Consider the following 14,508-nt stretch of genomic DNA (forward strand, 5'->3'; position numbering starts at 1 on the left):
CCATCCATCTCCAGAACTTTTTCATCTTCCCCAACTGAAACTCTTGTCTCGTAAAACACCAACGATTCACCCAGTCTCTTCCTCCTCCCTGTTCATAGCAGCTATTATGAATAATGTGGTTATGAGCTTATGTGTGCAAAAATCTGCTGTAGATCCTGCTTTTCAGTTCTTTTAGTTATGTTTGTAGAAGTGGAATTCCTGGTCATTGATAATTCCATGCTTTATTTTTTTTTGAACCGTGCCATTTCCACACTAGTGCATAAGAGTTCCAGTTTTTACAGACTTGCCAGCACTTGTGTGTGTTTTTTTTATAATAACCATCCTAATGATGGGTGTCTGTTTCTTTGTATGAATAAATACCATTACGTAGTATGAATACACCCCATTTTGTTTGTTCATGCATCACTTTGTGGACATTTGGGTTTCCACATTTTCACTATTATGAATAATGCTACTATGAACATTCACATATGAGTTTTTGTGGGAGCATATTACAAAATTTTGTTTGACTTTTAGGATTCAATTATTAAATGCAAATAAATTATGGTATCTAGAACAATTTCATATGGAAATGCAAATATTTAGCTTTTCTTGCTTTGTAATAGAATACGCGAAGGAGACAAGGTAGGAGTGGCCTTTGCGTTGATCAGTAAATCCACTTATCACACCAGACAATGTGCTTCCAAGTTGGAAAAAAATGCCATCCTAGAGTTAAATCTCTACTCTATGCACTTACCACCCTTTTCCTCTGTAATTTTGGTTTCTGAATCAAAAGAAAAGGATTTAGGGCAGCGATGGGTGAATAATTGTTTTAACCTGAGTTCACGTTAGCAATGAGTAGCTTTATGTTGCCAAACCCACACCATTTAAATGGAGGGCTTTGCTCTGCAATAGACAGAGCTTGATATTACCTCTATGTTGTCTAACTAGTGTCATAAATGGACTCTGAATTTAATTTATATTAGTTAAAATACCATAACTTAGTTGTTAGTGCATATGTTAAAGTGTTTTAAGTAGCCAGGATCTTTGTCCAAGTCCAGGACATTTTTGTCAAGAAGTTGTGATAGAAAAAATAAATAAATAAATAAAGTTAGTGATAGGATAGACATACTTTGTACCAAATAATTCTCTTTCAAATTATGCATCATGTTTATAAATGGAATTTCTCCTTTACTTTTTTTTTTTTTTTTTTAGACAGAGTTTCAAGGTATTGCCCTGGCTGGAGTGCCATGGAGACATCATAGCTCATAGGAACCTCCAACTCTTGGGCTCAAGCAATCCTCTTATCTTTTTTTTTTCTTTTGTAGTAGAGACAGGATATTGCTCTGGTTTAGGCTGGGCTCCATCCTGTGAGCTCAAGAAATCCACCCGTCTTGACACCCCAGAGTGCTTGGATTACAGGCGTGAGCCACAGCATCCAGCTCTCTTTATTTATTTATTTATTTTTTTATTGAATGGTAACTGTGTACATTGATGCACTTTGGGGGTACAGTGTGGTGTTTTCATACACAATCCAAGACACTTCCATCAAACTGGGCTCTCTTTATTTTTAAAATGACATTTTTAGGTATAATATTTATGCAGCAGAATGTACCCTTTTAACTGTACTCGCCTGAGTTTTGAAAATGTTTGCACCATAGCACCACCAATCAGATGAACACACAGAACCTCTCAAGCCCCTGGGAAGCTCCATATCTTCCTCAGCAGTAGTCAGTCCTGTTCTACCCAGGCCACAGGCAAGCCTTAGTGTAGTTTTCGTCTCCATAGATTACTCTGGCCCATTCTGGAATTTCACATAAATGGAATAATGATGTATATCTTTTTATGGTTGGCTTCTTTTGGTCAGTATAATGTTTTTAGCTATATCCTTGATATTATATATTTCAGTATTTCTTTTTCATTGCTACATGTTATTCCATTGGGTAGATTTACTACATTTTGGTTTTACATTTCCTTGTTTAATTTAGCCACCCTTATAGGTGTATAATGTTTCCTCACTTAAATATAAACCAGAATGCCATTTTATTAATTTAGTGTAAGAATAAGATTATGAACTCAGTTGTGTCATTTGATCACATTTCTTCTTTTTTTGCCCACTTGTTATTGAAAGTTTGGTTCATAAGCTAGGAGCTTAACCAGGGATGTTAATTGGGTAACCTTAGTGGCATGTTCTAAAGCTATGGTTATGGAATGTACTGACTCAGCTGTGTGGATAGACCTGCCAGGTAAAAACAAGCTGTGAGAGCCTGCAGGCCCTCATACTGTTCATTTCATCACTGTACTACCTAAGGAAGCTTTGGTTTTTAACTTAGGAGTTTTTAAATAAAGACTAGAATGTTGAGGCTTGACATTAGGGAGTAGTATGCTGTGTATTTGCTATCACTTGTTCAGATTTATGAAAATGATGGATGAAATTCTCATCAGCAAGTATAGAGAATACTGACGAGCCAGATTCTGAAGGTTGGTATCCTAACTTCACCACACAACAGCTGTGTAATGAGCCCCAGGCTCATTACATAGCCCCTGTTGCCCAGCTTCTGAACGTGGCTAAAGTGAAGATGGCCTGTGAAGAATATATTATTTAATAGTTACTGTACATAAACATGCTTGGTGTAATGGCCTTTTGCTAATGTATTCTTAGCTATTAAGACTATTTCTGGGGCAGCACCTGTGGCTCAAAGGAGTAGGGCGCCAGCCCCATATGCTGGAGTTGGTGGGTTCAAAACCAGCCCCAGCAAAAAAAAAAAACAAACAAACAAAGACTATTTCTGCAGGATAGGTGCCATGGCTCACACATGTAATCCCAGCACTCTGGGAGGCCGAAGTGGGTAGATTCCCTGAGCTCAGGAGTTGGAGACCACCCTGAGCAAAAGTAAAGCCCCATCGATACTAAAAATAGAAAAACTAGCTGGGCATTGTGGCCGGCGCCTGTAGTCCCAGCTACTAGGAAGGCTGAGGCAAGGAGATCACTTGAGCCCAAAAGTTTGAGGTTTCTGTGAGCTAGGATGCCATGTTACTCTACCCAAGGTGCACAGTGAGACTGTATTTCAAAAGAAAGTATTTCTGCAAAAATTGTTAATGAAGCAAAAATATTTTATGTGAAGATAGGCACTGGAAGTAAGTACTCACTCTGAAGGTGATGGAGGTGAAAGCCTAGAGCTTCCACAAACATTTCTGCAATTTGGGATATTGTAAGTTTCAGGATGTATCCCAGGAATGTTGGTTATAGTCCAGAAAATTCATGTAATGTTTCTCTTTATTGTTACATTACCTTGGCTCTTTTGTTCATACTTTTAAAGATACCTTACTTTAGATTAAAATACTTACTGTTTAAGGATTAGATGTTCCTACATAAGAAACCTTAACATCTGGCTTATTTATTCAAACTGGACTTAATATTCATTTTCATTTAATAAAAAACAATGGATAAACTATAATTTGTGCTAAGAATTTAAAAAAAGGGTAAGTCAGAACCCCTGGAAAAGCCAAAAGAAACCTTAATGGTAGTGATAGTGATAACTAAAGTTGTGCTTATGTTCAAGGATTAAAAGAAAACCATGTAAACTAACATAGGCAACCAAAAGTTAGATGGCTCCAAACAGGCTTGATGAAGCATTGAATTTGGAGTATCTCAGATTAACCAGAAAGCTGATTGCCTTTGGGTGAAAATGCCAGAATGTAGGTCTAGAAATAGAAATACGGGTTGAGGTCTGTGGAACTAGCAGGAATACCCATTTCCTTTCCTTTTCTTTTCTTTTTTTTAAAGGAATGCCCATTTTCATTTTGGGACAGGCTAGACTTAGAGCGTGTGTCCCAGACAAACCACAAGTACTATTTAAGCGTAACTAAATGTATGTTGATTATGTTTTTGAAATTCTTTTTTCAGGCCCTAATAACAACAATCCTCAAACCTCAGCTGTTCGAACCCCTACCCAGACTAATGGTTCTAACGTTCCTTTCAAGCCTCGAGGGAGAGAATTTTCCTTTGGTAAATATGTATTTTATTTTTCTTTATATCATCCTTTTAAGTAAAAGAAATAATTGTGCTTTATTTTACCAGGTTAGTTGTATTTTATTTGCTCAGTCAGTGTATACTATATCAAAGATTGAAGGCACAGACTATAGAGCCAGACATCCTGGTTCGAAATCTGATGGCTACTATGTTAGTAACTCTGTGACCTTGGGAAGCTGTACCTCAATTTCCTTATGTGCAAAATGGTGATGACATTACTTTCTGCATCATAGGGTTAATATAAGGATTATAATTAAGTCTTTTGAAGTACTTAGGAGCAAAGCTGGCATATAGTGGACCTTGTGATTTGGTGAGGGGGGATTTTCATGGGTTTTAATTTGTTTTTTATTTCAGGGTAGCACTGTAGCTCAAGCAGCTAAGGCACCAGCCACATACACCAGAGCTGGCATGTTCAAATCCGGCCCAGGCCTGCCAAACAATGACATCTATAACCAAAAAATAGCCAGGCATTGTGGCAGGCGCTTGTAGTCCCAGCTACTCGGGAGGCTGAGGGAAGAGAATCGCTTAAGCCCAGGAGTTGGAGGTTGCTGTGAGCTGTGAGACTTCACAGCACGCTACCTAGCGTGCTAGCTTGAGGCTCTGTCTCAATAAAAATAAATTTGTTTTTTATTTCAGCTTATGTCATTTATAGCCAACCTATTGGTAATAGAATAAAACAGTTCAGTACTATATCAGGATTAGAGTAGTAGCTAAGACAAGACAATAGTAAAAGCTTAGGTATTTTTTATTTTGTGCTTTTTTAATGATGCACAATAGAATAAGATGGAAAAATCCCTGCTTATAACTGTATCTTTGTAAGTATTACAATTTGTCTATTTTGTGTTTATATGCAGAGGCCTGGAATGCCAAAATCACAGATCTAAAACAGAAAGTTGAAAATCTTTTCAATGAAAAATGCGGTAAGTTTATTTTAGAACGTTATTACTAAATATTATTATCATTTGAAATGTGTGGCCTTTTCAGGCTTCGCTTTCATCCTATCTCCTGTGTTCTCTTCTGTGTATGTGGATGTTTTTACAGGTGAAGCTCTTGGCCTTAAACAAGCTGTGAAGGTGCCGTTTGCATTATTTGAATCTTTCCCAGAAGACTTTTATGTGGAAGGTTTACCTGAGGGTGTGCCATTCCGAAGACCATCTACTTTTGGCATTCCAAGGCTGGAGAAGATCCTTAGAAACAAAGCCAAAATTAAGTTCATTATTAAAAAGTAAGTCAATTGAAATGAAGCAGGGTGGGTTATGAGTTAATTCTGTTTGACACTGAGAGATGGGTTTATGGCAGGGCTAATTTAGCTCTAGAGTCAGGCTATTCTTCTGCATATGTTTTAGATTTTCTCTAATCAATTCGAAGAAGGGAAGGAGAGCTACCCAAAGTTGTATTACTACTGATGGATGTTGCTAGAATCTAAACAAAGGTTTAGTTACCTAAATTCCTTGTATTTTTTTAACTTAAAGAATATTTAACATTTTCCTATATTTACTTGAACATCTATGAATTAGGCTAATAATTGAAATAGATGAGAATAATTACAATTTAAAAATATATACTGATAATAATTGTTTTAATTAATTGAAATGAATTTTAGGTTTTATTTGCCTGGTGTAAGCTTACTTTTAAGTCACCCAGGGATCTGTCAAATAATCAAAGGTGGCCTTTGATTTGAGCATACTTTCAGTATAAAGTTGGCAGCAGCTAAGGCTTCTGGTTCTGCTTCATGAGTGAAAGACGCTTCCTATTTTTGTAGCTTGTCTTCTGTTTCCATTCTCAGTCAGCACTGACTCTTTTCAGAATGCAGTCTAACCTTGGTAATGAGATATTAATAAAACTACTGTGAGCAAGGAATGGGATCGATGTTAACATCACAGTTATTTCTCTTTCTGGATATATTCTATTAGACAATCTTTTCTTTTTTCTCTTCCATTATTAAGAATTGAATGTATTCCTATTTCAGTGTTTATTATTGGATTAGCACATATCTTTTCTCTTTTGTTTCTAGGCCTGAAATGTTTGAGACAGCTATTAAGGAGAGCACCTCCTCCTCTAAGAGCCCTCCCAGTGAGTGTCCTTCCTGTAGAAAACAAACTTTTAGGCTCAGCGCCTGTGGCTCAAGTGGCTAAGGCGCTAGCCACATACACCTGAGCTGGTGGGTTCGAATCCAGCCCAGCCCACCAAACAACAATGATGGCTGCAACCAAAAAATAGCTGGGCATTGTGGTGGACGCCTGTGGTCCCAGCTACTTGGGAGGATGAGGCAGGAGACTCACCTGAGCCCAGGAGCTGGAGGTTGTTGTGATCTGTGATGCCACAGCACTCTACCCAGTGGGGCAGCTTGAGGCTCTGTCTCAAAAAAAAAAAGAAAAAAAGAAAAGAAAACAAACTTTTAGACATACATTTTGCATGGCAGTCACAGTCATGTTGATTCATGATTGAAATCCTAGCACTTTGGTAGGCTGAGGTGAGAGGATTGCTTGAGGCCAGGAGTTTAAGACCAGCCTGAGCAAAATAGTAAGACCCTGTCTCTACTAAAAAAAAAAAAGGCAAAATTAGGCAGGCATGGTGGTGCATATCTGTTGTCCCTGCAACTAGAGAGGCTAAGGCAGGAGGATCACTTGAGCCCGGGAGTTTGATACTGCATTAACCTATGATGATACCATTGCAGTTTAGCCCAGGCAATAGGGTGAGATCCTATATCAAAAAAAGAAAGAAAGAAATGCATTTGTAGCAGTGGTTTAAGAAAAATTGTTTAAAGATAGCTGTTGAGATAAAACCAGGGAAAACTCATTAATAATTGGGACTTTGACCATTTCATAATTTTTAGTTCTTTAATAATTTTCTGATTTTTCTGAACAACCTTTATGTGTGTAATCTTCTAGTAAGCACTACCAGGAAGAGCAAAACAATAAAAACCAGTCTCTCAGGAAGCTGAATATCATATTAAAATTTTGTAGCATACTATGGGAAGGAACACATGGTATGTTACATGTATGGGCATGGTAGACAGAATACCATCTCATGTAGTCTAGATTATAAGGCCATTGCTTTCTGATCATTTAGAGAAGATTTTGACCATTTTTCCCCCTCCAAACTCTAATTTCAAATCTGTATTTATTTAAGGAAAAATAAATTCATCACCCAGTGTCAATACTACTGCATCAGGTGTTGAAGATCTTAACATCATTCAGGTGACAATTCCAGGTATGCTTTCTCTGCGTTTATCATAGTTTGTAGGTTCTCTTCAGTTTTTTTAGAGTTTTCTAACTGATTACAGGAGTTTGTTATATTCATTCAGGGACATCAAATATATTTTGAGCTGCATGGTACTCTTCTTTGGCCACTGCAATAGTTGATAACAAAATACAGTTTATTTCTAAATAGCTCTATCTGGTTATTACACTTGGCATGAACTAAAATCTATTAACCATCCAAATCTCTAATCTGTTCTTTTAATAAATCTATATAAAACAATGGTCCTTATAACTGGAAAGCGTTTTCAGTTTGGTGTTGTAAGTTTTAAACAATTTGAAACCTGATTTTAGTTTAGTTCAAAATGCTTATGTACTCCCTAAAGTTACAGAGAGCTCCAAACAATTTATTTGAAATCAAAAGTGCATTCGTTATTAAGCTGGGTACAATGATATACACCCACAGCCTCAGCTGCTTGAGAGTCTGAAATAGGAGGATCACTTGACCTCAGCAGTTTGAGTACAGCATGGACAACATACCAAGACCCCTTTATTTTTGTTGTTGTTGTTTGTTTTAAAGTGCATTATTAAGTTTTGGCTTTTAACTGTTTAGATGATGATAATGAAAGACTGTCAAAAGTGGAAAAAGCTAGACAGCTAAGAGAGCAAGTGAATGACCTCTTCAGTCGAAAATTTGGTAAGTTTGGTATTTGCAATAAGCAGAAACTGTATTTTAATAAGATCTTTTCAGACGGGGCACAATGGCTCACATCTGTAATCCTAGCACTCTGGGAGGCTGAGGCAGGTGGATTGCTTGAGCTCAGGAGTTCAAAATCAGCCTGAGCAAGAGTGAGACCTTACCTCTTGTAAAAATAGAAGAAAAAAAAAACTAGCTGGGTATCGTACCTGGCACCTGTAGTCCCAGGTACATGGGAGGCTAAGAATCGCTTAAAGCCAAGATTTTGAGGTGGCTGTGAGCTATGACACCTTAATACTCTACCAAGGGCAACAAAGTGAGACTGTGTCTCAAAAAAAAAAAGAAATATACAAATACATTACTTTAAACAGCTGAAACAATCTTCTAAATAAAATGTTGTTCTTATGCTTTCAAATACAGTAGAACCTCCATAGTGGAGCATTTCCTCACATTCACCATCTCCTCAAATTGACCTAACTTTCATAGACCAGACATGCTGCACAGATACGTATCAGTACAGTAATCCAAGTTCCTTATGTTGACCCGTTTGTTACAGTAGCATGGGTGGTCAACTTACAGCAGATCTGCTGTACTTCTTAAGGCGACAAATTAATTTGTGCTTTTTTGCTGTTTGTCTCTTAAGGTGAAGCTATTGGTATGGGTTTCCCTGTGAAAGTTCCATACAGGAAAATCACAATTAATCCTGGCTGTGTAGTAGTAGATGGCATGCCTCCTGGGGTGTCATTCAAAGCCCCCAGCTACCTGGAAATCAGCTCCATGAGAAGGATCTTAGATTCTGCTGAGTTTATCAAATTCACAGTCATTAGGTAAGTAAGAGTTTCCTATTTACTCACAAAAACATATCTGGAGATGGTGAGGCTAAGCCATTTTCTAAAATGTGATCATATGTAGTAATGGAATCAAGGATACTATGAAATGAATAAATAAAGATACTTGTTTAGTTATTACAATGTTAGATTATCTCCTACTTGAGATGACTTACTTTAATTCTTCAGATTTTTAAGGCAAAGAGTTGGCAAATAATGGCCTGTTGACTCATTCCAGTCTGGTCTTTATTTACAGAAACAGTTATAGCAGTTGTTTATGTAGTATCTATGGCTGCTTTCTTGTTCCAGTGTACAGCTGAGTAGTTAGGACAGAGATAGTGTGGCTACAAAGCTGAAATATTTACTCTCTGGCCTTTACAGAAAAAAATTTGCCAACCTCTGTCTCACACATCTCAGCATGGGCTCCAGGTCTGATATGGATTCAATTCCAAGTCAGTCATTTGTTAGCCAAGTCATTTCTGTTTCCTTGTCTGTAAAATGAGGACCATAATTGTTCCTTAACAGCTCCTTGGCCACAGAGTAGGAATGATGATTATACTTGCCTCTAACTGCATTATGAGAATTATATTTATGAATATCTGCTTGTCACAGTAAGTGACATTAACCTAAGCAGAAATTCCAGGTTACTTTCACTCTTTGTTAAGTCCAACCTTCAAAAAATTTAGCTACCAGTAAATCTGCCAATCAATTTGCCATCAAGTTCCCACTATCTTTATTACACATCCTTTAGGACTAGTACTCCAGAACTGCTGCTCTATTACCCTCTTGAGGCTTGTTCTCATGCACTAATCTTCTGCCAACCCTCTTTCCCTAAAGATCCCATATTCTTTCCAGTTAACCATGGCCATTCTACATACCCTTCTGAGGGGATAGGCAGAAAGCCTTCTTCCATTAGATCACTTAACTAGATTTGCTGTGTTCTCTTCTCTGCATTCCTCTTTTTGTTTTTCCTCTATGTGTACATAACATTTTCTAACAGTCTTTCATATTATTCATATATCTCTGTGTCTCCCATAAGGTTATAAAGAAGTAGATACTATTTCTTATGATAGTACATAAGTAACACAGGTTAAATAGTAGTTGAATAAATGAATATACATGTATAAATTCTTATAGAGTAAAAAAAAATTTTATATTAGACAATTTTTCTCTCTTTAGACCATTTCCAGGACTTGTGATTAATAACCGTGAGTATTTCATAAAGTCTTTTTCTTTTTCCTGGGACTTGGGGGTGGGGGTGTGTGTACACATGTGTACATTCCTAACTGACTGTGTGCTTCACCTGTGTCAGTAACCATGCAGAATAATTGTTTTAATCCTCAAGAAGAAAACACCAGGCACTTTCTAGATGTAAAATCAGTCTAAGTTTCTTAACTGTTCTTATCTTCTGTGTACTCAGTCATAAAATGAGTACATAATACATATAGTACCCATATACATAATAGTACCCATTTTGCCACATTTTAGAGCATGTGAGGTCTTTTAGAGTATATGTAAACATTCTAAAACAGGTCAGCAAAGCCTTTGATAAATAAAGTTTTATGGAACACTGTCATGACCATTCATTTGTGGCTGCATTGAGAGGTTGCTGCAGAGACTGTGTGACTTGCAAAACCTAAAATGTTTTCTGATCAGCTCTATAAGAATAAAGTTTACATACCTCTAACCTAGAACGATGGCCTGTGCTCAACAAGTATAGTCTGTATTTATTATTATTATGACTATTGTTATCTTTACCAGTATATAATTACTGTGCTGGAATTTAATGACAAAGTAGGTCATTTGATGTTATTGAGTTTGATTCTATTAATATTTAAATATAGTATCTGGCACACATTTGGCTCTCAAATATTTTTGACTGAACATACATGTCCTTCTAATTTCTTACTTAGTATATAATTTTAAATAGTATTTTGAACCAGATTTAATTATGCTATGTTTTTTGTGTTCTATTAACTTTTTTATTAAAACGTTACCAAAGGGAGAATCATCCTTTTCTAATACCCTTAGCATTTCAGTATTTTTTTCTGATTGGAATTATTGTTTTAACTCTTTAGGATCTATCTGCATTGACTAATCAAAACTAATCAGTTTATTCGTTAGAAAAGTGAGCCTGTTCAAGGACTTTTTAGTGATCATGTTCAAGAAAAACACTAAGTTACCTTTCTGCTTCCCACTATTGACTATGTTTCTTGGCCTTCATTTACTCTTTGGTATCATAAATTTAATTATGTGTCTTCTGCCACCAATTTTGAGTTTTGCTTTAATCATAAAATTTACTCATTTGCTTGTACCATAAACGTGAGTTTTTTTTTTTTATAAACTACTTGTAGCATACCCCCTATCTTGATAGATATGGTATTATCTGGTAATGGCAGTAATTAGAGAGTTTGAATCATTTTTGTGACATTCAGCTTTAATCACACTAGGAAAAGAAATCCCATCATAATTTTTACCATTGTGTCTATTTTTATTGATCTCAGTCTATAATTTTTTATTTCCAAAGAACATTATATGTATTTTAAGCCTATTCACCCCTGAATTTATGTTTAAGGTGTTTAGTTTTGTTCTCATTCTTGTGTTATAGGGTGTAATAAAGTTTTATCATAATTAATATGAATTAGTTGCTTTAATGGACATACCTGAACACTTAGTGTTTGTTTCCTTCTCATCATAAGGAACATAATACTTGCTCTGGCAAAGTTGGAGCATCAGAATAGCAAATGGATATTAAAATACTTTTCACATTTAATAACATGTCATTAAATGAATACATAAACTGATTTGCTTTATTTTCAGAGTTGGTTGATCAGAATGAGTCAGAAGGCCCAGTGATACAAGGTAAGTGAAACAGCAGAAAACATGTAAATACTCCTACTTGTCCAGTAGAGTGGATCCCATGTAATCATGTCTTCTCACTTGCTTATTACAATTGCCTACCTTAAGACTCAGTTACGGCTCAGCACCTGTGGCTCAAGTGGCTAAGGCGCCAGCCACATACACCTAAGGTGGCAGGTTCAATTCCAGCCCGGGCCCGCCAAACAACAATGACGGCTGCAACCAAAAAATAGCCGGGCGTTGTGGCGGGAGCCTGTGGTCCCAGCTACTTGGAAGGCTGAGGCAGGAGACTCGCTTGAGCCTAGGAGTTGGAGGTTGCTGTGAGCTGTGATGCCACAGAACTCTACCCAGAGGGACAGCTTGAGGCTCTGTCTCAAAAAAAAAAAAAAAGACTCATTTACACAGCACATATAGTCCCTGTGTTTGTTATGCCTGTGTTTGAAAGCCTATATAAACATAAGCTCAAGCTGTGGGTCCTTATTGAGAACTGTTGGCTGCAGACCCTATGAACCCACTGTCCTAAGGAGGAATAACATCAAGAATCCCAAGACTGGCTCAGTGCCTGTAGCTCAGCCATTAGGACAGGTGGCCACATACACTGGAGCTGGTGGGTTCAAACCCAGCCCGGGCCTGCCAAACAACAAGGACAACTACAACCCTCCCAACCCCCCAAAAATAGCCTGGCGTTGTGGCAGGTGCCTATAGTCCAGCTATTTGAGAGGCTGAGGCTATTTAAGAGAATCACTTAAGCCCAAGAGTTTGAGGTTGCTGTAAGCTGTGACGTCACAGCACTCTACCAAAAGCAACAAAGTAAGACTCTTATCTCCCCCCCACGCCTTCCCCCCACCCCCAGAATCCCAAGACTAATGGTTTAGAATGAAGTGTCAGGGTAGGAAGGTTGTCTTTTTAACTTTACTCTTTATGCCATCATAATTGTTCTAATGATTGCTATAAATTAATGAACCAAATTATATTGAATAATGTATTATGGCATTAAACATTCTTTAAGCCTTTCTCTGGAATGAAGTAGAGCCCCAAACACAGCGAGGGTGGGGGAGTTCTTTGAAACACAGTAGAGTGGTCTGCTGCTCTGTGATTCCTTGAAATACACTGAAAGAGTATTATTAGAGTAGGACATGGAAGGTGAGGAGAAAGAAATATCTTTCTTTCATGGTAGAGCTATGTTAAGATTGTTATTTAAGACTTCAGTTATATATGTGAACTTGACACATTTCAGAAGAATAGGAATTTGGAAATACAGTTGATTGTCTATTTAACTTCCAGATTCTACCTATTATTTTCTTAGACTTGTGTTTGTGTGCAAAGTCTGGTGGGCTTTTTCCTCTCTTCCTTCTTCTGGGTTCTTCAAAGTAACTTTTGAATACTGTTCAAATAAATCTCCATGTTTTTCTTTAGAATCATCTGAGCCAAGCCAGTTGGAGGTTCCAGCAACAGAAGGTAAAAGGGTAGTCCAGTTGTGGAAATTTGATGTTCCTTAAGATTTTTATAAGGGCAAAGGATTAACTGTGTTTTGTTTTGTTTGTTTGTTTTGCCAGGGCTGGGTTTGAACCCGCCACCCTTGGCATATGGGGCTGGCACCCTACTCCTTGAGCCACAGGTGCCGCCCCAGGATTAACTGTGTTTTTAAATCTGTTTCATTAGACCCGTATGATGGTTTTGTTCTTTGGGTCTGGGTGAATTGAATTTGCAGTTCATGCTGTTCAGAGATGACTCTTGGTGAATTCTCCTTGAATATCAGTTGAATGACTACTATATTACCTAGACAGTACACATGCTTTAAGTATATGGAAGTAATAAGATGTTTGTTGCTTAGAAAACATAAGTAACAAATTTAGCATTTTTTGCCTAAGAAACATTATCTCTCTAAAAATGTCATTTCGTCATATTTTGTAATTCTTCTTAAATCATATCTTAGTAAATTGTATGGTATGGTAGATTTATAATTGAGTATGTTTATATTCATAATGCAATTAATTGGTACCATTTTGTTTCTTTTGATAGAAATAAAAGAGACTGATGGAAGCTCTCAGATCAAGCAAGAACCAGACCCCACGTGGTAGACTCTTCCTTCCCTCCTAGGGTAAATCAGCGTCTATGTCAGGGATGCCATGTGGTGTCCCGATGAACCCTCCTGCATATTCATTAGCTAATGTATTTTCCCTGCTTTAGCCATAAGATGATTGGCCCCAGCTTCAAAGGATGTGGGATCTAAGTTTAAAAAGCCTTACTGGACAGTCTGAGCTAGAAGGTTCAAGCAGAGACATTTTCCTTCCTAGAATATTTCAGTCAAAGATGTAAACACTTTTGCCTTAAAAGGAAAATGTTTTGTTTCTAATTAAAAGAGTAAACCTTGTTCTCAACATTGAAAATTATTATGAGTCAGTATCATTATATTGACTTTATTCTTTTTATTTTTTTTACTTTATTCTTTTTTAATAGTAATACTACTACTAACATAGTCTGACTGAGCTGCAGATCCATTGTTCATCTTGTGTAATTGAGTTCGAAGTCTGAGCCTGTTCAGATTTCTCACACTTCGTCAGGTTATTAATAATTAATAGTAGGGGTAGCACTCTAGACCAAGAGTCAGGCATTCTCAAGTCCTGTTGAACCTCCCTGAGCCACTCCAAGCCCCAAGTAGTTAATGTTTTCATGATAGTGATACAGTTGGTTCTGATCTATACCTTGACAATGGATTTTTTTATCCAGATACTTCATTGTAATAGAATTTGCCTTATACTGTCAATTAGTTTCACATGATTTTATGAGTACATTTGAATCCAAGTATCAATGTTATCAAAGTTTTCAAATTAAGTTGTGTTTATGAGTGTATTTACCTGTAATCAGATTAACCTGTTTGCTTGCTTGTTTGTTTTCTCTCCTATTTTAGCT

General features: G+C 37.0%; 1 protein-coding gene across 1 annotated transcript in view; it reads left to right on the forward strand.

Moving 5' to 3' along the window:
* The window catches only part of LOC100966998 (general transcription factor II-I), a 96,294-nt gene extending 81,795 nt beyond the window's left edge, over positions 1-14,499 (forward strand). Inside the window, exons 21-31 of the mRNA XM_012807874.2 lie at positions 3,887-3,988; positions 4,867-4,932; positions 5,054-5,237; positions 6,027-6,085; positions 7,145-7,225; positions 7,826-7,909; positions 8,553-8,736; positions 9,916-9,944; positions 11,557-11,598; positions 13,012-13,053; positions 13,618-14,499. Coding sequence (XP_012663328.2) covers positions 3,887-3,988; positions 4,867-4,932; positions 5,054-5,237; positions 6,027-6,085; positions 7,145-7,225; positions 7,826-7,909; positions 8,553-8,736; positions 9,916-9,944; positions 11,557-11,598; positions 13,012-13,053; positions 13,618-13,676 — 932 coding nt within the window. The 3' untranslated portion in view covers positions 13,677-14,499. The remainder of the gene's footprint in view (positions 1-3,886; positions 3,989-4,866; positions 4,933-5,053; positions 5,238-6,026; positions 6,086-7,144; positions 7,226-7,825; positions 7,910-8,552; positions 8,737-9,915; positions 9,945-11,556; positions 11,599-13,011; positions 13,054-13,617) is intronic.
* The last annotated feature ends 9 nt before the right edge of the window (positions 14,500-14,508 follow it).

This window comes from Otolemur garnettii, unplaced genomic scaffold, assembly GCF_000181295.1.
Source record: "Otolemur garnettii isolate 467f Iridium unplaced genomic scaffold, OtoGar3 scaffold00077, whole genome shotgun sequence".
NCBI classification, from domain to species: domain Eukaryota; kingdom Metazoa; phylum Chordata; class Mammalia; order Primates; family Galagidae; genus Otolemur; species Otolemur garnettii.